Source organism: Neomonachus schauinslandi, chromosome 12 (genome assembly GCF_002201575.2).
Source record: "Neomonachus schauinslandi chromosome 12, ASM220157v2, whole genome shotgun sequence".
NCBI classification, from domain to species: Eukaryota; Metazoa; Chordata; class Mammalia; order Carnivora; family Phocidae; genus Neomonachus; species Neomonachus schauinslandi.
In genome coordinates, this window is record NC_058414.1 from 77,313,322 (window position 1) to 77,338,757 (window position 25,436).

General features: G+C 37.6%; 1 protein-coding gene across 1 annotated transcript in view; it reads left to right on the top strand.

Moving 5' to 3' along the window:
- Window positions 1-25,436, top strand: part of PTPRZ1 (protein tyrosine phosphatase receptor type Z1) — a 116,292-nt gene that overhangs the window by 65,673 nt on the left and 25,183 nt on the right. Inside the window, 7 exon segments of the mRNA XM_021699345.1 lie at window positions 2,985-3,230; window positions 3,232-6,580; window positions 10,906-11,050; window positions 18,813-18,904; window positions 21,849-21,934; window positions 24,930-24,950; window positions 25,117-25,213. Of these exon segments, the coding sequence (XP_021555020.1) occupies window positions 2,985-3,230; window positions 3,232-6,580; window positions 10,906-11,050; window positions 18,813-18,904; window positions 21,849-21,934; window positions 24,930-24,950; window positions 25,117-25,213 (4,036 nt within the window).

Genomic DNA, 25,436 nt, shown 5'->3' on the forward strand with positions numbered 1-25,436 from the left:
GTCACAGAGTGTGATAACTAATGCTACCATCTGGCAATAAATAGCAGTTAAGTTGTATTTTCACATGTATGGTTATCTCAGTAATTTATATATCTTATGGCACTTCTCTCTTGCAAAGGATTATTTTACCAAAGTGAGCAACCTACCTTTCAACAAGAGTTCACGAAATTCAGCGAAGGACACCTTTGTGTGTGTCTGTGTGCGTGCACATGGATAGGTGTATACGTGCCAGCTCCTCATGATATCTTCACATGGCAGAGAGCAGAGCAGAAGAAGCAAGCTCTCTCATGACTCTTCCTATAAAGGCATTAATCCCATTCATGAAGGCTCTACCCTTAAGACCTCATCTAATCTCAGTTACTTCCCAAAGACCCCATATTCCTTATATCATCACTTTGAGGGGTAGGATTTCAACATATAAATCAGGGAGAGGGCATAAATACTTAGTTCATAACACTGTTCACTACCATTGATTCATGCAGGAATGAATGATGGAGGTTGGCAAATTCCTGGAATTTTAAAATATTTTTAAAAAATTTAAACCATCTGTAATGGTTTTTAAAACTGAATTTGGAAACGAATAGTTTGGGGGATGTTTCTTAGATTGTCTTCAAATAAAAATGCATTACCTTGAAGGATAAAGTATGTCCAGCATGATCAAGGCCTTACAGTAAAATTTTCTAAATGGAAGCTGTGAAGAGTAACAGGTGTGACACAGTTGAAAACCATAGTGGAAGAGAGATTCACAATAACTTCATAAGAAAATATAGGAAGGAGTATACATTAAAATATTTGTGGTTTCAGGTATGTATGAAGTAATCATAGAGCATGAATGATCTGTTCTTCTTGAAATGTTGACATGAGGCTGTATGACTTCATAGAGATCAACAAGATTTGGTTAGGTAGGATTAATGAATGGTGCATTATTTGCATCACCTTCTTTTTTTTTTTAAGATTTATTTATTTATTTGAGAGAGAGAGAGTGCTCAGTGGGGGAGAGGGGCAGGAGAGGGAGAGAGAGTCTTAAGCAGACCCCGCGCTGAGGGCAGAGCCCAGCGTGGGGCTCGATCCCATGACCCTGAGATTACAACCTGAGCCAAAACCAAGAGTTGGACGCTTAACCAACTGTGCCACCCAGGTGCCCCCATCTTCATCAGATTCTGAGAGGTATCTGAACATGGTTTAAAATTCGGATTTTTTTTCTCCTGATATTGGTTAAGTTCTTACTAATTTGTACTCTGTCAGTTTTCTTCTTTTAAGGTACACGACTTTAAAAGATCTAATAAGGGGCACCTGGGTGGCTGAGTCATTAAGCGTCTGCCTTCGGCTCTGGTCATGATCCCAGGGTCCTGGGATCAAGCCCCGCATCGAGCCCCACATCGGGCTCCTTGCTCAGTGGGAAGCCTGCTTCTCCCTCTCCCACTCCACCTGCTTGTGTTCTCTCTCTCTCTGTCAAATAAATAAATAAAATCTTTTTAAAAAATAAATAAAAGATCTAATAAATGACAATGCTAGCAAACTGGCAAAATCATATCCCATGTGGACTAAAAATACCATATCTTGATAAACTTTTGGCAGTTTAGTTTTCTAAGCATATGATTAGACATAAAATGCACAGTTAAAAAAGGAAAAAAAATCCCAGAAAACATGGATTTTTTTTAAGATTTTATTTCTTTATGTGACAGAGAGACACAGTGAGAGAGGGAACACAAGCAGGGGGAGTGGGAGAAGGTGAAGCAGGCTTCCCACGGAGCAGGGAGCTCAATGCAGGGCTCGATTCCAGGACCCTGGGACCGAAGGCAGACTCGCAACGACTGAGCCACCCAGGCACCCCTTGACAATTTGTCTTTAACAAAATGTCTGCCTATGGGGGCACCTGGTTGGCTCAGTGGGTTAAGCGTCTGACTCTTGGTTTGGGCTCAGGTCATGATCTCAGGGTCCTGAGGTCAAGCTCCCCATCAGGCTCTGTGCTCAGCATGGAGTCTGCTTGTCCCTCTCCCTCTGCTCCTCCCCTCCACTCTCTCTCTCAAATAAATAAAGAAAATATTTTAAAAATAATAATATGTGTTAATTCATTGAATTTGAATAAAATAAAATTTTTAAAAATTAAAAAAAATTTAAAAATATCTGCATATGTCTTGAATGGAAAATCTGTTTTTTTCTTAAGATTTTACTTATTTATTTGACAGAGAGAGAACACGCATTCAGTTGCCAGATGAACTGAACAAATAAACACAAAACAAAATAAGTACCATGTTAAGTAACACTATCAATCAACAAATTATAATGCACCTTTGTTTCAAAGTTGTGGTATCTAGTAATTTAATTATTTCCACAGCATTAAAATAAAGGCAGCCATAAATAGGGTGTTTTCTTTTTTTTTTTAAAGATTTTATTTATTTATTTGAGACAGAGAATGAGAGAGAGAGAGAGCACATGAGAGGGGGGAGGGTCAGAGGGAGAAGCAGGCTCCCCGCTGAGCAGGGAGCCCGATGCGGGACTCGAACCCGGGACTCCAGGATCATGACCTGAGCCGAAGGCAGTCGCTCAACCAACTGAGCCACCCAGGCGCCCCTCCTTTTTTTTTTTTTAAAGATTTTATTTATTTATTTGAGAGAGAGAATGAGATAGAGAGAGCATGAGAGGGGGGAGGGTCAGAGGGAGAAGCAGACTCCCGCTGAGCAGGGAGCCCGATGCGGGACTCGATCCCGGGACTCCGGGATCATGACCTGAGCTGAAGGCAGTCGCTCAACCAACTGAGCCACCCAGGCGCCCAGGGTGTTTTCATTAAGTTTAATTAGTGTCCCTAGAAGGTGGATGATAAAGGTTATAAGGATAGAGGCATGGCTTCTAAGGGATGGTGCTTTATGAGGAAAAGTTCCCACAAGTGAAGATTAACAGTATAATGCAGTATAAGATATTATTAAGAACTCATTTTTTTCTTATCTCCTTATGTCCCATTAAATCTTGTTTGCTTTTCAAAGGAGGAAGAAGAGGGAAAAGACACTGGAGAAGACACTGTTGTGAATCCCGGTAGAGAGAGTGCCACAAACCAAATAAGGAGAAAGGAACCCCAGATTCCTACTACAACAAACTACAATCACGCAGGGACTAAATACAATGAGGCCAAGACTAACCGATCCCCAACAAGAGGAAGTGAATTCTCTGGGAAGGGTGATATTCCCAACACATCTTTAGATTCCACTTCCCAACCAGTCACTGAATTAGCCCCCCCAAAAAGATGTTGCTTTGATTTTGCGGACTGTGACTAAAATGCCACCTCACACTCTGGAAGGCACGGCAGCCTCTTGGAATGACAGCTCTAAAACTATTCTCACATTTCCACAGATGAACTTGACCGGGACCGTGGAATCTTTAAATACAGTTTCTATAACGGAATCTCAAGAGGTATCTACCGACATCAGTGAGGATGAGAGTTTACTGACCAGTTTCAAGCTCGATACCGGAGCTGACGATTCTTCAGGCTCCAGTCCGACAACTTCTTCTGTGCCGTTCACCTCTGAGAACATATCCCGTGGGTATGTGTTTTCTTCAGAAAACCCAGAGGCAATCACATATGATGTTCTTCTACCAGAATCTACAAGAAATGCTTCCGAAGAGTCAGCCTCGTCGGGTTCTGAAGAATCTCTGAAGGATCCTTTCGCCGACGGGAACGTGCGGTTTGCTAGCGCTGCAGATGGGGCGACACAGCCCGAGGCTGGATCGGGCAGAGAGAGCTTCCTCCAGACCAGCTACACCGCGATACGGACCGATGAACCTGGGAGGGCAGCTGGGTCTTCAGCTCCAGGCCCGCTGGTGTCACTGGGTCCCCCGGTCACGGACCTGGAAATGCCGCCTTATTCTACCTTTGCCTACTTGCCGACCGAGGTGACGCCCCGTGCGTTTACTCCATCCTCCGGGCAGCAGGACTCGGTCCCCACCGTCCACGCGGGACACTCACAGACAACTCAGCCGGTGTTCAATGGTGAGACGCCTCTTCAACCTTTCTACAGTAGTGACGTCTTTCCTCTAGTCACCCCTTTGTTGCTTGACAATCAGATCCTCAACACTACCCCTGCCGCTTCAAGTAGTGATTCGGCCTTGCATGCTACGCCTGTATTTCCCAGTGTCGATGTGTCATTTGAATCCATCCTGTCTTCCTATGATGGTGCACCTTTGCTTCCATTTTCCTCTGCTTCCTTCAGTAGTGAATTGTTTCACCACCTGTATACAGTTTCTCAGATCCTTCCACAAGCTACTTCAGCTGTTGAGAGTGATAAGCTGTCCCTGCATGCTTCTCTGCCAGTGGCTGGGGGTGATTTGCTGTTAGAGGCCGGCCTTGCTCAATATTCTGATGTGACGTCACATCAGCCCACTACTCATGCTGCTTCAGAGACATTGGAATTTGGTGGTAGTGAATCTGGTGTCCTTTATAAAACGCTTATGTTTTCTCAAGTTGAACCACCCAGCAGTGATGTCATGATGCATGCACGTTCTTCAGGGCCTGAACCTTCCTATGCCTTATCTAGTAATGAGGGCTCCCAGCACCTCTTCACTGTTCCCTACAGTTCTGCAATCCCCGTGCATGGTTCTGTGGGTGTAGCTCCTCCGGCTCCCTTGTTTAGCAGCCCTAGCCACATTCCGGTGCCTCCGTCTTCGGTAATAACCCCGATCGCATCCCGGCTACCGCCGCCTCCTGGCCTCTCTGGGGATGGGGAGTGGTCTGGAGCCTCCTCTGATGGTGAATTTCTTTTACCTGACACAGATGGTCTGACAGCCCTTAACATTTCTTCACCTGTTTCTGTAGCTGAATTTACATATACAACATCTGTGTTTGGTGATGAGAATAAGCCGCTTTCTAAAAGTGACATAATATATGGAAATGAGACTGAACTGCAAATTTCTTCTTTCAGTGAGCTGGTTTACCGTTCGGAAAGCACAGTCCTGCCTGACCTGTACGATACTGTAAATAAGTTGAACACGTCTTTACCAGAATCCCCCGTTTCCTTTTCTAGCACAAAGGGCACGTTGCCAGGGTCTGTCGCTCCTTCTGCCACTAAGGTTTTTGATCATGAGATTAGTCAAGCTCCAGAGAATACCTTTTCAGTTGAGCCTGCACACGCCGTATCTCAAGCGTTCAGTGACACTTCGCTTAGACCTGTGCTTAGTGCGAGCTCAGAGCCAGCCTCCTCTGACCCTGCTTCTAGTGAAATGTTAGCTCCTTCAACTCAGCTCTTCTTTTATGAGCCCTCAGCTTCTTTTAATACTGAAGTATTGCTGCAGCCCTCCTTTCAGGCTTCTGATGTTGACACATTGCTTAAAACTGCTCTTCCACCCGTGCCTAGCGAGCCAATATCGGTTGATACCCCCAAGGGTGATCCCCTTAGTTCTACAGGATTGCATCTCCTGGCCTCAAACTCTGCTTCGAGGGAAAACACGCTGCTCGCTACATCTGTACCAGTTGTCAAGGTATCGCCTGCTTCTAACGCGCACGCTGCCTCACTTCAAGGTTTAACCATTTCTTACGCAAGTGAGAAATACTTTGAACCAGTTTTGCTTAAAAGCAAAAGTTCCCAGCAAGTGGTACCTTCACTGCGCAGTAATGACGAGTTGTTCCCAGCTGCCAATTTGGAGATTAACCAGGCCTTTCCCCCGAAAGGAAGGCATGCGTTTGCTACTCCTGTTTTATCTATTGATGTGCCACCAAATACACTTATAAATCAGCTCATGTATTCCGATGAAGTTTTCACCTCAACCCAGGGGTCTCTCACTGATGAGGTATTTGCTGGTATCCCAGCAGTTGTTTCTGATACACCCGTAACTGCCGATCAGTCTGTTCCTTTAGGAAATGTGCATGTTTCCGTTACAGTGGTTTCTCCTGACAAAGATGGTTCTGTCCCCACAACCAAGTTGCTGTTTCCCTCTAGAACAACTTCTGAGCTGATTCAGAGTGCCAGATCCGATGCTGATTTAGTGGGTGGTGGTGACGATGGTGATATTGATGATGATGATGATGATGATGATGATGACAGAGATAGAGATGGCTTATCCATAAATAAGTGCATGTCATGCTCCTCCTATAGAGAATCTCAGGAAAAGGTAATGAATGATTCAGACACCCAAGAGAACAATCTTGTGGATCAGAATAACCCAACCTCATATTCACTATCTGAAAATTCTGAAGAAGAAAATAACGTCACAGGTGTCGTATCAGCCGGTCAGACCGATATGGACAGAAGTCCCGATAAATCACCACCAGCAAATGTGCCACCCCAAATGCCCAGTGGTGGAAAACAGCACAATGACGTTCAGACTGGTGATGCCCTGCTTCCTTTCACTCCAGAATCTGGAGCATGGGCAGCTGTTGCAAGTGATGAAGAGAGCGGATCGGGGCAGGCTCTCTCAGATAACCCGAATGATAACGAGACTTCCACAGATTTCAGTTTTCCAGACGTTAATGAAAGAGATGTTGATGGGGTCCTGGAAGCAGTTGACTCAGAAATAACTCCTGGATCCCCACAGTCCTCAACACCAACTCTTACTAGCAGGCACTCAGAAGTATTCAACATTTCAGAGGCAGGTTAGTTACGGATCCAAGAGATAGACCGAGGTGTGGTGGTTTTCTTCCTCAAAAAATAGAAAAATCATGGAAGGAGAAATTTGGTGAAGTGGCACATCATTTTGTTTTTTAATCAAGACACTCAGCAAATCCATTTACAGTTTTTAAAGTATGATTTTAGTCATTATTTCAAATGAATATTCAACACGTCTTGGTTAGTGGATAGATAAAACGTTTCTTATTTATTGTCAATTTTTCATATTCTACAAGATGCCAGTTACATGTGGGAGCAATTATGTGTGCGTAATGCATTTTTAGTATACTGCTTTTTAAATGATAGATTGGAGTGTGCTGTTTTTAGGCAGTTGTAATTTTTATATTCACTTATGTTCTAAAATAAGTTGTAATCTAATTTCACTGAATTATAAAATGGATTATTAAAACTCTGATACGTAATATGTTATAAACACCTCTCTGACCCACCCCACGGAAAAGATATGATAATTTGCACATCCACATCAGCCTGGGGAGCTTTACAAAAAGTTCTATTGCTGAGTTTTGAGAGTTAATGGTAAGATTTGTTTTGTTTTGTTTTAAAGAAGCTTTTAATTTTTTTAAGTTGTCTTTGTTTGATTACCTTAGTGTTGCCTAAAGAGGGCAGTGTGAACTAACAAGACACGTTCTACTTTGTACTTGTGGTTATACACCTTTTTAAGAAGTTAGATAATGGTCATTAATATGCAGAGTATGTATAGGTATTGTATGACAAGATGTAAAACACTAGAACATTTTCTGTAGACATGCATTTCATTTGTTAATGTATTTTATGCAAATTAGTTTATTGGCCAGCTGTTCCTTCAAGTAGATTACTTGCAACATATATAATACAGATGTTTGCTTTAAATGCCCATGGGGAGAAAAGGGAAATTCAGTACCATTAGGCATATGAAATACTAGATAATTTCATTGCCTTGATCATAATAATTTTATAATTTGATTTTATTAAATTTTAAGGCATTTTTTTTAAATTAACAATGATAATATTTAAATGTTAACGTAGTAAGTCAAAAGGTAGGTTAAGGTAACAGCTTGCAATCTTATTGCATAAAAGCAGATATTTATAAGCCAGATCATAGATACCAGTCTCATCAGGGTATTTTTTCTCTTTGTTATTTCCATCCTTTCAATTAGTTGTATATTTTTCCTCCAGTCAGTGCAGCAGCAATTAAAAGTTTGTACATTTTGATAGAGAAGTTTTTCTACATTCTGACTTGATACTTATTTAACATTTGCATTCCAGTTTAAACAAACTCTGATATGTGAGAATGAATAATGAATCCACAGGTCACTATATTCATTAGTGTTGCCATGTATATGAATTGTTATCTGGCTTCAATTAAATTTCAGGTTTTTTTAAAATTTTTATTAGATTTATTTTAAAGACATATCAGGAATTCATCCCTTTTTTTTCTATCTTACTAGGTAGTGACATCATCAGCATGTTCTTGCCAGATTATGCTCTTATGGGGAAACTATATATATATTGCAAAATGCCAAATCTAGAATTATGAATTAAAACTTAGCAATTTCTTATCATTGCACTAATTTGATTAATTAAGAGTATGTTCTCCCACTCAGAGGAGAAAACAGTAGGAATATAACTTCCAATATCATCAGGTAACATAATTAATGGAGTAACTAAGATCAAACAAGATTAGGGAAGAATTCTTGCCCACTTTTAAAACTGTATCTACAAAAAATCATATGTACTCTGTCTTACAAAGTAATTGAATATGGCTCTTTATCAAATGCATACAGACTAATTCTGAAACTTATTATTTTATTATGTACTTCTAGAATGTAGAATAATTTATAAGACATGTTCCCTAAAACAAAATAGATAAGGCAAAATTAGTATCTGCAATTTATGAATGCATAAACTGAGACCCAGAGATACTAAATTACTTGATTCAGGTCAGGTAGGGAGTCAACACAAAACTGAGGCTGGAATCATGTGTTATTGGTGTCTGTCTCTTGGAGACTATGCTTTCATTATTGAGGACAATAAAATATACATAATGCTTAATTTGTAATACCAAAAGTATACTGTTTTATTCTAAAAATGTATTTTCAAGTATTAATCTTAACTTTGTCTACTGATCATCTATAGGTAGATTCTTGTCTTATTTAAGTAGCTCATATACACTACTGGACCATATTGAAATAGATATTTTAGTCTCAACTAATGAATATGAAGATCAATACAACTAGTTGTTCCCCATTACAGTATGTAAAGCAACAACCAGTTGATTGTACTTCCTTTTTTTATAAATATATTTTTTTGAATTTGGGGGGATATTTTATTCATTTATTTATTTATTTATTCATTTATTTATTTACTTTTTAAGGTAATCTCTGCACCCAACCTGGGGCTTCACCTCATGACCCCGACATCAAGAGTTGCATACTCTACTGACTGAGCCAGACAGGGGCCCCTGATTATCTATACTTTCATGTGGTATCTCATCTTGAATAAAATACCTGGGTTTCATAATATGTGATTACCATGGATTTATCATTCTAACTCCTCAACGAAAATGTTTATTTTAAAATCAGACCCCCCAGAGAACTTATGAGTAAAATCTGTATTACAAGATTATATATGTGTGCATGTGTGTATAGTGTGTGTGATATGTATGGTAATTTGTTACATGCTTTATGTGTTATATATCTTATATATATGATCAGACATATCTCATATATATGTATGCAATACATATATATAAATGAGATATGTATGTATCTACATACATACATATATATACATATACACCTATATACATAGTATTATTATATAAGCTCACTTTGTATATAAATTAATGTACATTATTGGTTTTCAGACATGAATGTGGATCAAAATCACCTGGAAGACTTGTTAAAACACAGATTGCTAGGCCTTACCTACAGAGTTTCTGTTCAGCAGCTTTGTGATGGTTGGCATGGGGCCCAAAACTGGCATTTCTAACAAGTTCCAGGCTATGCCAATGCCAATATTCTGGGAATGACATTTCAAGAGTGACTGATACAGATAATGATATTAACCACCATTTGTAATTTCTAGGTACTCGGGACTTTTCTAAGTGGATTACTTCATTGTTTAGCCACAAAACTTCCATTTAGGTAACAATCGTTTTAATAGACAAAATGTGAACTTAAGTTCTCTGCCGTTAGATATACTTACTTTAGGGCTGCATTTATGAATTTGTTACTCTCAAATGTATTCTTCAATCTTGAAATTAAACCGATTTCCCTTTGTGTCCTATCACTAAAGTAAGATGCTTGGTATATAAAGCACCTAATGTGCCGGGAGTCTAGAACACAGTGTAGACTCTCATGGGAGAACTTGGATGTAGTTCTTCCAGAATTTCTGCAGGCACACACTAAGAGCTCTTACTTTGGCAGAGCAGTTCTGATGTCCAGTTGGGTTGGTTCCCCAATGCACACACTTCAAAGGAGAAGGGAAGCATTGTGACTGGCCCCAGATACCCTGAAGTTCTGAAACTCTTTTGAGCAACTTGGAAGAATGGCGCCAGTTGCAATGATTTTGAAAGTGCTAAGGTGATAATGCACCTAATTGGTGACAAAAATAGTCACTTGCCATCTTTCAAAATTAATCCAAAGACAGAAGTTAAACTTTTCCGTAATTTACACTTGCATATTTGAAAAGAATTCCTTCGATCTATGTATTCCTTCAGTTCGCATGCAATAGTATTTTTATTTTTGGTAGAGAAAAGTAGTTGATAAGAAGGGCATTCAAAGTAACACTTTAAAAGCAACCTACATTTAAATTTTTAATAGTTTTCTGGGTTGAATGGTTATCCTAATGTAAGAAGGGTTATCCTAACCTTCCCTCTTTATGGAATTTTTAATTGCTCCTAGCTACTTATTTAATTGCAGAATTAGAAACATCTTATTAAAATTAAGTCTGGAAAATCAAGATTATATATGGTACAGTAAGTAGCATTGTTTTTCCTGGTCATTTTATTTAAAAACTGGGTAGTTTTTTTATTTTAATACTTCTGTTTTCCTTTTAGCAAGCTTTTCAAGGCAGTGTTATGCTCATTTCTTGCCACAACACCTGTATGGATCTCTGCTCGGAGAGCCTGCCTTACTTTTTAAACTTTGCTTTACTTAAATTGGCTTGTAATTGTAGACACTCTTTGTATCATAGATTTGAAATTGTAAAGGTAAGCACCGGCAATGAAGGTTGCACTTACTCGGTTGAAAAATGTTGTGACTTATTCTTAAGCTTAAATATCAACTCTCTCAATTTTCTCCGACTACAGAGGCCAGTAATAGTAGCCATGAGTCTCGTATTGGTCTAGCTGAGGGGTTGGAATCCGAGAAGAAGGCAGTTATACCCCTCGTGATCGTGTCAGCCCTGACTTTTATCTGTCTAGTGGTTCTTGTGGGTATTCTCATCTACTGGAGGTAAGTTGAGTGCTTGTTTTAGACGTGTGTTTCATAAAGCTTAGATTCTGCCTGTTGTTTACCTGAAAGCTCTTCAAAGCATATTCAAAATTCGTTTTACTTGAGAGCTACCATTAATTTAACCATAAATAAGGTGATTTTGTAAATCCAAAGACATGACAATACAAGATTTGATTGTTCTTCATACTTCAATGAAACAATTAAAGTTAAAATGGAGGAATTCCGGCTTCCGTTAATATTTAATACAGTATTTTGACAGCGTACTTTGATATTAATCTCATTAACATTCAAACATTATCATAGCATTTAACGTAAATCTAAGCTTCTCAGCTTAAACGCTCCAGCTGTGACAATTTCAAAAGTTACTGTTTCGGAAAACATAATTTTTGATATAGTAAAAACAGAGTTTATTTGTAATAGTGGATTTTATACAAGCTGCACATCGATGGCATACTGATAACAAAAAAAAGATAACCCATACATAAATGTAAAAATCAAGCAATTAAAATGTGGATATGATGAGGAAATAAAGTTGATGACTGTATTAAAATGCATAGGACTTTAAAATTAATTATAATTTGCCTTGAGGATGAAATATAGCTTTGCTGTCATCAATAGCCTATTAAGACTTTTAAAGGACAAAGAAAATTGCATCCATCCTAAGCTTCCTGTCCCATAGCAAGCAGAACACACTGCAAATTAGGGAGTTTGCTGGGGAAACAATGTAAGTCAGTATAACTATTATAACTGTATCTAGGAAAACAAAAACTTTATGACGATATAAGGAATCATAGCTTAGTAATTTCTTCCTTTGTTTTAAAAGAGAATTTTGTTCAGAAGCTTTATAATTAATTCCTTTTTTTAAGCAACATCTTCCTGTAAGTTCATATGACCACTCTTTATGTGTTATCTTAAAGTATATTCTCTCAGTTTACTCAAAAATATTTATCATGTTTATGGACCATTTCCCATGTGTGTAGTACTATGACTACTATGGAAAATATCAAAAAAGAATGAATGAATAAATGAGTGAGTGAACAAATGAATGAAGTCACGATGGCTGAGAAATTTATGCTTATTGAGAATTTCCCATGAAAAATTTATAACATACTATATAAAAGTTTACATATGACAACAGAAATCGCTAATGGTAACAGGGTCAGAGAACAAGGGATCTTATAGGCTAAGATGACAGAGTAAGTGTAAGATGTAGGGCTTGAGCTGGATAAGATTCAGAAAGTGGAGATAAAGGAGACCAGAGACCAACCTTCCAGGCAGGGACACAGCAGGCGGGAAGAATGGGAAGCAGGGGGCAGCTGGGTGTGTCTGAGACAGTGAGGTCTGGAGCCCACAGTTGCATGTCTGGACATTGGTTGACTAAGGTAGAATGTTTTCATGACAAGCTGTGTTTCATATCAGACTGCTTTTACAGAAAAGAGTAAACCGCAGAGGACAGAGAACAGATCATACTTTTGTTATACATGAGCTGGGAGTCTGTTTTGTCCATAACACGATGCAAACAAAGCTGCTTTCTTCACTGATTCCTTTAATTGCCAATGACTCTTTTTTACAGAAGATTCCATGCTCAGCAGAGTAGCATGAACCCAGTACACAACCCATAAATGTTTGCTCAACAAGAATTCATATTGCGGGGCGCCTGGGTAGCTCAGTTTGTTGAGCGACTGCCTTCGGCTCAGGTCATGATCCTGGAGTCCTAGGATCGAGTCCCGCATTGGGCTCCTTGCTCAGTAGGGAGTCTGCTTCTCCCTCTGACCCTCCCCCCTCTCATGTGCTCTCTTTCTCTTTCTCATTCTCTCTCTCAAATAAATAAATAAAATCTTAAAAAAAAAAAAGAATTCGTATTGCTTTTCTCCCTACTCCCCCGGGGTTTGTTGGCCAAACTTTTTACCAACATTGATTTTGTGTTTGTTCAGGTTCCTGGTTTCTAATCTGATTTTCCCTGCCAAACCAATTTTTGAAATTAATTGGAATTAGAGTTAACTTTTTAAAAATAAGATGGAAAATAAATCCAAATTATACTTCATAAAAAATGGTGTTAGAATAAATTTCCAATAACAATGTCAGATGGTTTACAGTTATAATATTGAAATAATTAGAATGAGAATTTTAATCTTTTTTACTTAATATTTCAAGTTTATTTTTTGCAAATTTGGAAGTGTCTTATTTAATATGATTTGATATTTCATGGAAAATTAAAATCTGTAATGGTTTTTATTTTTTTATTTTTTAAAAGATTTTATTTATTTATTGGAGAGAGAGAGAATGAGAGAGAGAGAGCATGAGGGGGGGAGGGTGAGAGGGAGAAGCAGATTCTCCGCTGAGCAGGGAGACTGATGCAGGACTCGATCCTGGGACTCCAGGATCATGACCTGAGCTGAAGGCAGTCGCTTAACCAACTGAGCCACCCAGACGTCCCTGTAATGGTTTTTATATTCTATTAATAATGGGTCATCTCATCTGTATAATGTGCAGAAAAAAGAGAAATGGTTTACCAGTTGAAAAATATTAAGTTGACCTTCACCAACAAGATGTTTCTCTTTTCCTCACAAATAACACTTTATGTACCTTGAATTCAGAGTGCATTAGCTTAAAATATGAGCATTCTGATGATTTTATGTATTTTATATCTGTCTATCGAACAGTCTGATAAAATCTGTCACTCTTTTACTTACCCATTTAAAATTTAACATATCTGTCCTTCTCACATCCATTTGAAATTAATTCACTTCAAAATGTAACTTTTTAGATCAGTAATACCCCAGGGGTATTAGTTGGTGACAGAAAATGACAATGTTAGTGCATCCTTCAAGGTTTTTGTGAGATAATTCAAATTCTGGTGTAGACCCATATGATTTCACTGGCCAGTATGAAAACCTTTTAGACCTTTGTGGAAAGAACAGCCTGTGGACAGATTCAAAAACAGAATGGCATACCCACAAAAGTCTTAATAGTAACTCAGCCCTTATGAGTTTTTCCAAGCTGATATATTTAAATGTTTTTCTAACCTAATTTCTTAGGAGAAAAAAATAATTGTAAAATGATATAATGAGTCATTTCTTTTGTCTCTTACCTAACTCAAGGTGGTCCCCTAGGTTTTGGGTAAACCTTGAGAGAAAGCATGTTGTAGCAGGAAATCAGAACAAATTAGGGGTGATAAAATCTGGGTCCCTTTCCCAGCTCTGCCTGGCATTTGTTCTATGGTCTTGGGCATGTCACTTAGCCATCTTTTCCTCTCTCTACCATTTCGGGGGAGGGTTCACTAGATCATCTCTAAGATTGCAGTCAGACCTTCTTTAGGGTCTCTGCGATGAATGCAGCATAATTTTTGAATATGGTTATATTTGTATAAGGATCCAAAAAATGGAATAATAATTACACATTTCTGGCTTTTAATTCTAAATACTTAGTGTGATGAAAAGGTGTAAATCAAATAATCAGATTAACATTGATTGATAGGACCTATGTCTACAAGTTTAAAACAGTCATCACTTTTTTCATCATGGCTGAGTGATAATTAGCAAGAGACATAGTTATCAACACTTAGCACATAGACGTGAAGACATTCACTGCTTATACAGAACAGATGGACTATAGATATTGAATCTTGTCATACATTAAATAATATGCCTTGAAATTATTTTCCAGATGTTTTAAGGCAGAATTTACATGAGCCAAATCGTAAGTTTCTAAGTTGCAAAATGACTTCAATATGGAAGATTTTCAGAAAAGTTCTTTTTAAAGAAGACAAAAGGCAAACTTTTGAGAGCCTTTTTAAGCGTTGAAACCTGAAAAATACCAAAGGTATAATCAACAAAATAGCACTCCATCAAAAGCAGTATAGAAAAGAATGTTTGTCTATGTTTACATAGACAGTTGTTTTGGCTTTGGGGAGTGGGAAGAAAAGCAATATGAGTTTTCTCTTGATCTTACGTTCAAATTTATGAGTCATTAAGGATAAGCCACCAACCCATTCTGCCTCTAGTAGAATGTCACTTCCTAGGTAAAACTGCCCTATAAAATATACTGAGCAATATATTATTACTTTCATCAAGAATTGATCCCATGCTATTTTAACTTTTCCCACCTGCAAGTTTTTTGGTATGATTTTATAACGTTCTTTTGTTGCTTGTTAATACAAGTAATGCTATTGGACCACTTATTTGCTAGACCAACAAATATTTGCTTATATAACTAAAAAGAGTAGAGTTGGTATTTACCCAGATCCTACAGTGAATATTAAACATACTAAACCCTAATACCAGTTTGAATTTACCTTTTTCTGTTCTGTGAGGTGCTGCCTTCTTCCCATTTTCTTAGACCCATCCTCTCTCTACCCATCCATCCATCCATCCATCCATCCATCTTTTACTCTAGATATATATATTTCACCTCTCCCTCCCAAATGTTTTGAGATTTTAAGTTATCCCATTTGGGGCTCAGGTAAGCAAGAAGTGTAGGATGCAGCTGAATAACCTATGGTTAGTGGAATTTAGTTACTCCTGGAAATCCATCTAATCATTCAACATTTAACACCTATTGTATTCTTGGCACTACATTCAGAGTTGGGTTTATATAAATCAAAAGACATTTAAAAATGTAATGAGGATATAGGCACAAAACAAATATATTGCAAAATAATAACCCTAACTAACAATTAATTTAAAAATATTTAAAATTATGTAGAATAGAGTTCAGGAAGTGAAGGTCATCCTTGGATTAATTAACCATATTTTTCAAAACAGTCTTTGTTGGGCGCCTGGGTGGCTCAGTCGGTTAAGCGACTGCCTTCGGCTCAGGTCATGATCCTGGAGTCCCAGGATCGAGTCCCACATCGGGCTCCCTGCTCGGCGGGGAGTCTGCTTCTCCCTCTGACCCTCCCCCTGCTTGTGTTCCCTCTCTCGCTATGTCTCTCTCTGTCAAATAAATAAATAAAATCTTTAAAAAAAAAAAAAAAAACAGTCTTTGTAAAGGCATGGAAGTTTGTGTTGGATGGGGGTGCAGTGAAAAGAGAGAAACTAGAATGCTAGAGGCTACTTAGGAATGAGAGGCTTTATCACAGAGAAGATACCTCCGACCTGTCTTTAAGGAGGATAGTGTTTGCCTGGCATATTCATAAGTGAGGCATTTTGGTCAGGAGAACCATGATTAAAGCAGGGAGGAGAAATAGTGAGTGAGGACGGGACAAGGCATGTTCAGTGATCTGCAACTTGTTTGTATTATTGGAGTATAAACTTCAAGAAGAAAGTCAAAACAGGTGAGGGCCGTAGCTAGGTAGTATTTAAGTACTGGAAGATCTTGGGTACCAGTATCTAAAAACCTGTCAAGTACAGAAATTGAGCCGATATATCAATGTAACAGGGAGATCACATTTTTGGCTTGATAGCAAAAAAAATATCGACAGTAAGAAGCATAACAGTGTAACGAAAAGGCCTCCTCTTTGGGTACCACTTAGAGGTACTTAGAATGAGTTTTCAGTTGGTATGAGAAAGAAATATCTAGCAACTAAGGATGATTCATAAAGGAATGAGGTCCTTGTCACCGGAGACAATCTTTATATGTCAGAGAGATTCTTTATCTGTTGCAATCTTGCACTAGGTCCCTTAAGACATTTTACAACTTTAAGATTCATTGAAAAATAAACAGTAACACTTTTACCAGTTTGTGTAACCACATTTTAGAGGAATCAAAGAGATTTAACTGTGATTTTAGAAGAAGTAGCAAGCCCGGTGTTTTCCTATCCATGTGGCAGGACCTGCTACATCTGCAGTTGCACAAATAAACCAAACTCCCCCGATAGTTTCTGCTCCAGTCCAGTTTCAGTTGTGCTCAAATGCAGACTCTCAGTTGGGTAGTTTCTTTATCATGAGACCTGTGGCCCTCAGCCCTCCCCTCATTCATAGTCTGCTGTACTCTTTCCACTTTCCAGGATGTGGACCTAGCTCAGGTCGCTCTGACACTTGATTCCATATCCATTCATCTTCCTCCTACACCACCTGTTCTCTCTTGAAGACATTCTTGTGTTCTCTTGATTATCTGTGTCCTCTTATCAAAGGCTTATATGATCACAGCAGAGGGTTGATCTTCACTATGCACATCATTGCTTTTGGATTTTTTTTTTTTTTGCTTGTGACATTAAGGTTACAAATAAACTATATAATTTTATACTACTCATACTTACAGCAGTGAATTCCTTGAACAAATATTTTGGGGCCCCTACCACCGCTCTTTGCACTGAGGACTAACACTGTGTTTAGACAAAGCCCCTTGCCTTCGTGGGGCTTAGATTCTGATGAGGGCAACTAAAACCATGTAAGACAAATATATAAGTAAAGAATTTCGGAAAGTGGTAAGTGACACAAAGCTGACAAAAGGGACTATAATAGTGACTTGGTGGGATGAGCTAGTACTTTTAGCAACGTGATCAGGGAAGGACTGTCACAGGAAGTGGCACTTGAGCCAGTGCAAAAATGATGGGAAGGAAGCAGGTGGCCAGAAGGAATGTCAAGAGCCAAAGCCCCAAGTTGAACTGATGGGGCCTCTTGGAAGGAGGAACAGAAGACCAGAGTGGGCCTGAGCTTAGTAATAGGGGATCCTAGGAGAGGACACCCCTGATGTAGGTGGGGGACCAGGTCATGGAGGGTCTCATAGCCCTTGCTGAAATAATTGAATATCATTCTAATTCCACGGGGAGGCCACTGAAGAATTTTATGCAGCGAACTTTTTACTGAAGGAATTTTACAATTGAGGTGTGTCCTATAGGAACAAATGTTATGTTAAAGCTCATTAGAATAAGTACCTTGTAGCTTGAATCTTAAGTTGAAAATGAGATTGGCATTTTTACCCAAACAGATATTTTTATTTAAGCCTAACCGCTCATGAATAATATTTCAAATAAATTAAATGACCCACATCAAAGAGTGTCATTAGCAGTTTTAATTATCTAAATTTTTTTAATTAAGTATGGTTTGCATTAGTTTAAAGCAGCAGTTGGTTCTTTGCTCTTCTCAATAGTTTGTGGTGTGCTCTTACCAGATGTTACTCTTATTATCTGAATGAAAATAGATTCAGGTGACATTGTAGGTCATAGCTGTCGTTGATTCCAAATATATTCATTCTCAAAACCCTCATCAACAAGACTAGCATCTGTTGGAAAGAAAATCACGCCTGGTCTTGGTTATATGCTCATTATTTCCTCACTTCGTTCTGTCATTACTGCATTATCATACTCAGGATAAAGCTGTCTTCCTTTTTCATCAAAATATTACCACTGTGGAATTACATTTCTACATAGCCGTAGCTACCTTTTGCTAGCATATGCTGAATATGCTCAGAAAGGTATGGTCACTTAAATATTGAGTGAAAAGAGCTTTGGACATGATTTTTTCCACTCCGGTCCAGGCCAAGGTGGCAGGACACGCTGGTATATGGCAACAGTGGAAGAGTAACTAGGGCACTGAAGTGTCCTTATCGCGGCAAAATCCTGTCGGGTACCAGTCAGCTACAACTTCAAATGCCATCTCTGTTTTCAGCGTGTCCGGTATCTCCTCACTCGGACGCATCTGGCGTATGTAGAACTGAGATCCATTTGGAGGCCATAAAATTCTTTAATACTTCATGTTTTATAAAATAGATATAGCTTTCCATTTATGTTTTAATTCTGGAGATATCTGTCATAATTTGCAAGCAGCTCAGAAGTAGTCTTATGGCAGCTAGTAAATAAATTGCTTTCTTTTCTTTCCAGGAAATGCTTCCAGACTGCACACTTTTATTTAGAGGACAGTACCTCCCCTCGAGTAATATCCACACCTCCAACACCTGTCTTTCCAATTTCAGGTAATAGCTTAAGGTGTGACCAGGAGTAGCGGAAGGTTTGTCCTTACTGGAGTACTTTGCAAAGGGCTCTAATGGATATGAGTAAATACTTCAGTTGCCCCAAATATTTATTACTGCCATGTATCAGGCACCAAGGTTTCTATCTTATTCTCATTAATTTTGAACATTTTTAAGCACATAGATGATATGGCAAAATAATTCATAATATTCAGGTATAGTCTGTTAACATAACATAGCAATAAAATATTAGTTAAGAATAAGGCTGACCTTCAGCCATTTCCAGTACTTTAATAGAAACCTGAACCACAGAAGTCAGACTAAACCAAGGCAGTAAGGCTGGATAGGACAAAATAACAAAGAGAAGCATAATGCTTAGTTTCTTTCTGATCATCTGAATTTATGTGAGAAAAGCTTCCCTAGCTACAGTAGGGGGAAAAAAAAAACTATAAAATGGTGGGAGTAGAAGAAAAACATGAGCACACAAAGAATGTGTAATTGCCTGAAATACTTAAAGTCACAATGTCAAACAGTTTGAAGACTGTCTATTTTTAGCAGAACTTACCTGGTTAACAATATTCAAGAATTGGCCAGGGTCATTTTGACTGAGACATCCGTTGACCCTCGAGTGCACACTGTAAGATCACACACATTTACTTGATTAACATTTTATAACATTTCAGAATGAAAAGTGGTAACAAAAAAGGAATTGCCCAGAATATGTGAACCATGGAAGAAGCTCTGGAGGATAGAGGATAAAACAGACACAGAGAACCACCGAACCAGGGAAAACAGAAGGAAAAATTCGTCAACGTGGTTCTTTTAAAGAGGCCTCTTTTTAAATTGACTGATACTCTATATGTTATTGTTAGAGGCCCAAATTCCACAAGATGTTATCTCCTCAAATCTCATGATTTAAAAAACATTAAAAAAAAGAGAGAGAGAGAGAAGCATTTTCTGTGTAATTTTCAGGGGGCATAGGAATTAAAAGTGTTTGGCTTTTTCCTCTTTTATCCACTCTGAGTCTTTAGCCACCACTTACTTCTGTTTTTCTAGATAATTTTAAAATTCTGTACCTTTATTTTAGTACAGCACACTTTCTCATTAACATATTCAGAATTCTGAGATTGGCAGCTCTCAGGTGTCTTACATTTTGATTCCCTTCCCTTTCATCCCTCGTGTGCAGACGCCCTCAGCATGCGTAAGCAAATTAACATGATATCGCCCCAAGTCCCATATCATTTATTATTTTTTTTATTGTTAGAAAATTTTAATAGCCTCTCCTTATAATAAAAACATACAAAACCTTAAAGGCAGAACAAAATCAGTTAAATAATCCCAAATCAGGACGTTGTCCAGGAACTCCAGAATCCCCTGTTCTACTTCTCAGAAGAGTTGTGATCAAGGGCATTTCCTCATTTCACCTGCGCTCCAGATCACCCAGATACCTTCCTTTCCATGTAGAATCAGAAATTAAAAAGATATGTTAGTCTCACTTACTTGCAGACCAGTTCGAGAAAGAAATGACCAAAACACATGACTGTAAATAAAAAGTAGTCAGTTTGGTTGTGAAAAGAGGTTAGCTGTGCAGGATTACATCTATGGGTTTGAAGGACCCTCATGAGAAGAGCTAATGGTTTAGATGTGACAAGTTATTTCTGTTTTCTTGTCTAATTATAAAAGCTACTTCCAGGCAAGATCCTTCTGCAGATATGAAGGCAGAATTACACCTTTGTCTAGTGTTTCTCAAGCTTAACTGGCTAATTCAATTTTAGTATTCAGGTACACTCATCTAAGAGAGAGAACAGATGGATTCTACTTTTTAAAAAAATCAACAAATTCTTGGTAACTGAAGCTTAAAAATATTAAATGGCCTAGATGCTGAACATCTGTTGATGTAAATAAGTGTTTCTAGTGAAATGTGTTTGATGTTTCCTTGTCAGAGAAATCACTTGTGAAATTGCATACTGTGAACTAGTAATATGTTTAATCTAAGAAAGTCTTTCCAGACGGGGGGGGAGGGGGGAGAAAAAACAGCCAGTTAAAATAATTTGGCCCCTTCACAATTAATTAACAGATCCAATGACTTTGTTTACATAGCATATTTTCAAGTTAGAGTTCTTGAAATTTTACATATTAAAAGTCCCAAAGGTTTTTGACATTATCCTTAATGAATAGTCTGCATATCAATGTTTTCTGTTATTTATGGAGAGAAGGAAAAAATGTGTTCAAATGTAAACATCTGACTAACCGTAAAACATTAAGCTATGTAATTTTATAAAACTGAAATTACACTATATATTATGTTTAGTTCATGGTAAAATTGAAAATATTTCTGCATTTTTTTAAAGATTTATTTATTTGAGAGAGAGAGAGCACAAGATGGGGGAGGGTCAGAGGGAGAAGCAGACTCCCCACTGAGCGGGGAGCCCGATGTGGGACTCGATCCCGGGACTCCAGGATCATGACCTGAGCCGAAGGCAGCCGCCCAACCAACTGAGCCACCCAGGCACCCTCCCTCTGCATTTTTTTTTTTTACCCAGAAATCACATTCATGTGAAATGTGTTAACGGAAATGCAACTCCTACTCGTGTTAAAGAAAGTTACCCATAAAAAGATGCAGTCCATTGATAAGACGTGAGGCTTTGGTGGTATTCATTATTTAACTTTAAAAATTAATTCTTGCTTCTCTAGAGTATGAATGGAAAAAAGATTCATGATCAAATCAGAATTATAAAATGCAAGTTATGATTGATAGTAAATTTGGAGAAAATTGATCATTGTTGCTTAGTGTTTCATTGGAAGCTGCAATTCCCTTGGGGTTGTAGGAATAATTGAACTTTGAGGTTGTTTGAGAAGAAGGCACTTTATAAATCTTTATAAGTGAGAGGCATATTCCTTTCTGTTGAATTATCCTTTCCGAACTAATTTTTTTTTATTTACTTAGATGATGTTGGAGCAATTCCAATAAAGCACTTTCCAAAGCATGTTGCAGACTTACATGCAAGTAATGGGTTTACTGAAGAATTTGAGGTATGATTTTAATATGCCTATTTGAAATAATATGGAAAATAGTAAATTTAAAAGATTCAGCAGTAGGCTATTTCTTTTTTTTTTTTAAGATTTTATTTATTTATTTGAGAGAGAGAGAATGAGAGACAGAGAGCACGAGAGGGAAGAGGGTCAGAGGGAGAAGCAGACCCCCCGCTGAGCAGGGAGCCCGATGCGGGACTCGATCCCAGGACTCCAGGATCATGACCTGAGCCGAAGGCAGTAGCTTAACCAACTGAGCCACCCAGGCGCCCAGCAGTAGGCTATTTCTTGACCTAAAGGCATTGAAACCATTTTCACTTCTAGGAAGAATATTAGTTCTGTAATCACTTATGTGTTTAGATGTGTTATGGTTATCATATAATTTAGAAAATTGGTTTTCCATTTTAAAAGCCAAGTTGTCCTCATAGGAAAAAAACATTGTTAATTTTCTCCCATAAAGTACAGAATTCCAGTATTCTTCTTTTAATCTGAATTAGTAACACTGATTCCTTTTAATTTTCTAAATTATATAAATTATACTAAACTACTAAATTTCGTGATTTTCAACCGAAGTACATATAAACTCTTACTTGTTAAGTATTACATCAGTGTAAATGCAGAAGCATTTATTATACAAGGTCTAATAAATATTATACGAGGTAAAGTCCTATCTTCTCCTCAAGAAAATATGCGTTTCTAAAAAACATTTGAACTGCACAATCAGTAAAAATTTTTCTAGTAATATTCCATAAAATAATTTTGGTTAGAAGAGGCAGAAAAATTTGCTGCAAATTTACCATGGCCCACTAAACTCTCAGTTAAGCAGACTTAAGTCCAGAGTTAACAATGACAACCACAAAAAAATAAAGTTACCATCATTGAGCACTTGCTAATATGCTGTTTGTCACACTAAATGCTTCTACATTCAATCTTCACCCAACTCTGGAAGTTATTTGATTTTTATCTCTATTCATATTACTGATAAAGTCCACTTCCCTAGAAGTCAGTTAACAACTTATAAATGGTAGCGCTGGGACACTTATCTCGATGAGCATTGAGTGATGTGTAGAATTATTGAATCATTATACTGTACACTACAACTAATATAACACTGCATGTTAATTATACTTCAGTTTAAATAAACAACTAATTAATTTTAAAAAAATAGCAGGGCTGGGATTCAAACCTAGGTTTGTGATTTTCAAACGTAATACTTTCCATTCCAGCAAGCAAGAGATCTTTAGCCTCCTCTCTAGCCCCTCCCCTCTAGGAAACATCACTTTGCTTTTCTGTCTCCACCCTCAACCCAGAACTGCTCTATGGATCTCCCTCTTTGAAGCACTTTGAGCACTGATCCTGATCAGAGGGTGTCCCACTCTCCCCCTTGTACCCAGCACTTGCTTCCCAGGAGTCACATCAGCCAAGATATGTTTAGGGAAGGAAAATGCCATAAATTAGAAAGCTTTAAGAAATCAAAAGAACAAGAAGTGAAATGTGATACATTTTCACTAAATTAAAAATAACAGAAGCCAATTCATTTAATCTTAAAAGAAATCTGAGTCGTTGAAATAGAAAGCAACAAGAGGTAATGACTAAGTAAAGTGGAATAATATAAAGAATTACATATTTAAAACATCAAATTATTTTTTCTTACCATAATGGAGATTAGAGGGTAGGTGGTGCCGTGTTAACTCACAGAAACTATTAGGCTCACATCAAACAAAATCGTGATTGAAAGAGGGAGAGTGTGTCAAGGATGGGTCTCATTTTCCAAATGTTCAAAGCCACAAGGAAAAATAGACAATTTATAATAAAAGTTGCTGATAGCACATGCACAAAGGCAGAATCATAGTTTTAACAACTATAAAATCATTTTCAATATTATTAAGCAGCTCATAATAATTAAATTAATAAAATGACCTCACATTTTTACTTAAAAGTGTATTCTTAATTCCATTGCTTTTAACTCACAGTCTGGTTCAAGAAAATGTTTCATTAACTTAATAATTAGCTTAATAACTAATAATGCTATGCCTTTTAAGTGGTTCATAATACTAAATTGTGTTTAAATCTAGAGTCAGAATGGCTTACTGCCAAAGAGGCCTTAAAAGCTTCTCTATAGGGAGGCTGGGCCATTTGCTGATGAGTCAGATTCATATTTGGGTTATATACTTTCTCAAAAATTATAAAGCTTTCATGTTATTATCTTAATACTAAATAATTGTGAGTTCCTACCTAATGTATTTAGATGGAAAAAACATCTCTAAAAAGGATTTTAAATCATTTTAAAAGATAATTGGCAGAAATAATTTCTCTGTACCCATCAAGGTTTAAATTAAAAAGAGGTCTACTAATTAAATATGTTGAAAGTAATTCTATCTAAATTTTGTTTCAAAATGATATAGTATATGTGGTAAATAAATTTAGAAGAATTTTTAATGTTCTGACAGCCCTAAATCTGTTACAAACCACCTAATAGGAAGCTGTTTACTCTTTAAAATTACTCCAAATAAATAAAAAATGTGTCACTAATTCAGAGTTTCAAATAGTGCTATAGTGGTCAAATAAAATTATATTTGGATATTAGCAAATCTGACTAATGCAACAAAATGTCATCAAATACAGGGTTTTTCTCATCTGCATTTTTTATATTCATATTATTATACCACTGTCCCCTTTTTTTTTTTTTTTTAAAGATTTTATTTATTTATTTGAAAGAGAGAATGAGATAGAGAGAGCATGAGAAGGGGACCACTGTCCCCTTTTAAAAGTGTTATTTTTTTCCTTTTACATAATTTTAAGGTTCCAAATTGTTAGAAGTTTTGATTTGCATGCAACTGTTTGAAACATTCTGTTTTGTTACTATTTGACGAATGTATTTATTGCATGATCATAGTTTTCCATTGTAAACCTAATATGAACGCTTTTTTTTCTCATTTGTCGTGTGCTGTGGAATTTGATTTCTTTACTTTTTTGGCATTCATTCCCTCATTAGACACTGAAAGAGTTTTACCAGGTAAGGCATTATTTCACTGCATTTTCTCTTAGCCAAGAAATAGTTATAACCTGTAAAAACAATTTTTGGGGGATAGACTAATTTGTGTTGTCATCTATGTTATATTTTTAAGGCACCTTGTTTGCAAGGCTAGGTGTTCAAATGTTGTACATACGTTTCTTTACAGGAAGTGCAGAGCTGTACTGTTGATTTAGGTATTACAGCAGACAGCTCCAATCACCCGGACAATAAGCACAAGAACCGGTACATAAATATCGTTGCCTGTGAGTATATCCTTAACTCAGCCCTGGCTCCGTTAGCACTGTTGTTCCTGGGCTCTTCTGTGTTGTCCTCACGTCTGACGGCAGACCTCAGTGTCGTTGTTTCAGGACCTTGGTATCAGGGAATAAGGCTTGTGTTAGCTAGTACATGGCATTATATTCCTCTAACTGAAATACAACCTGCAATTAACCATAGGTCTCCTTTAAACAAAACAAACTCAAATTG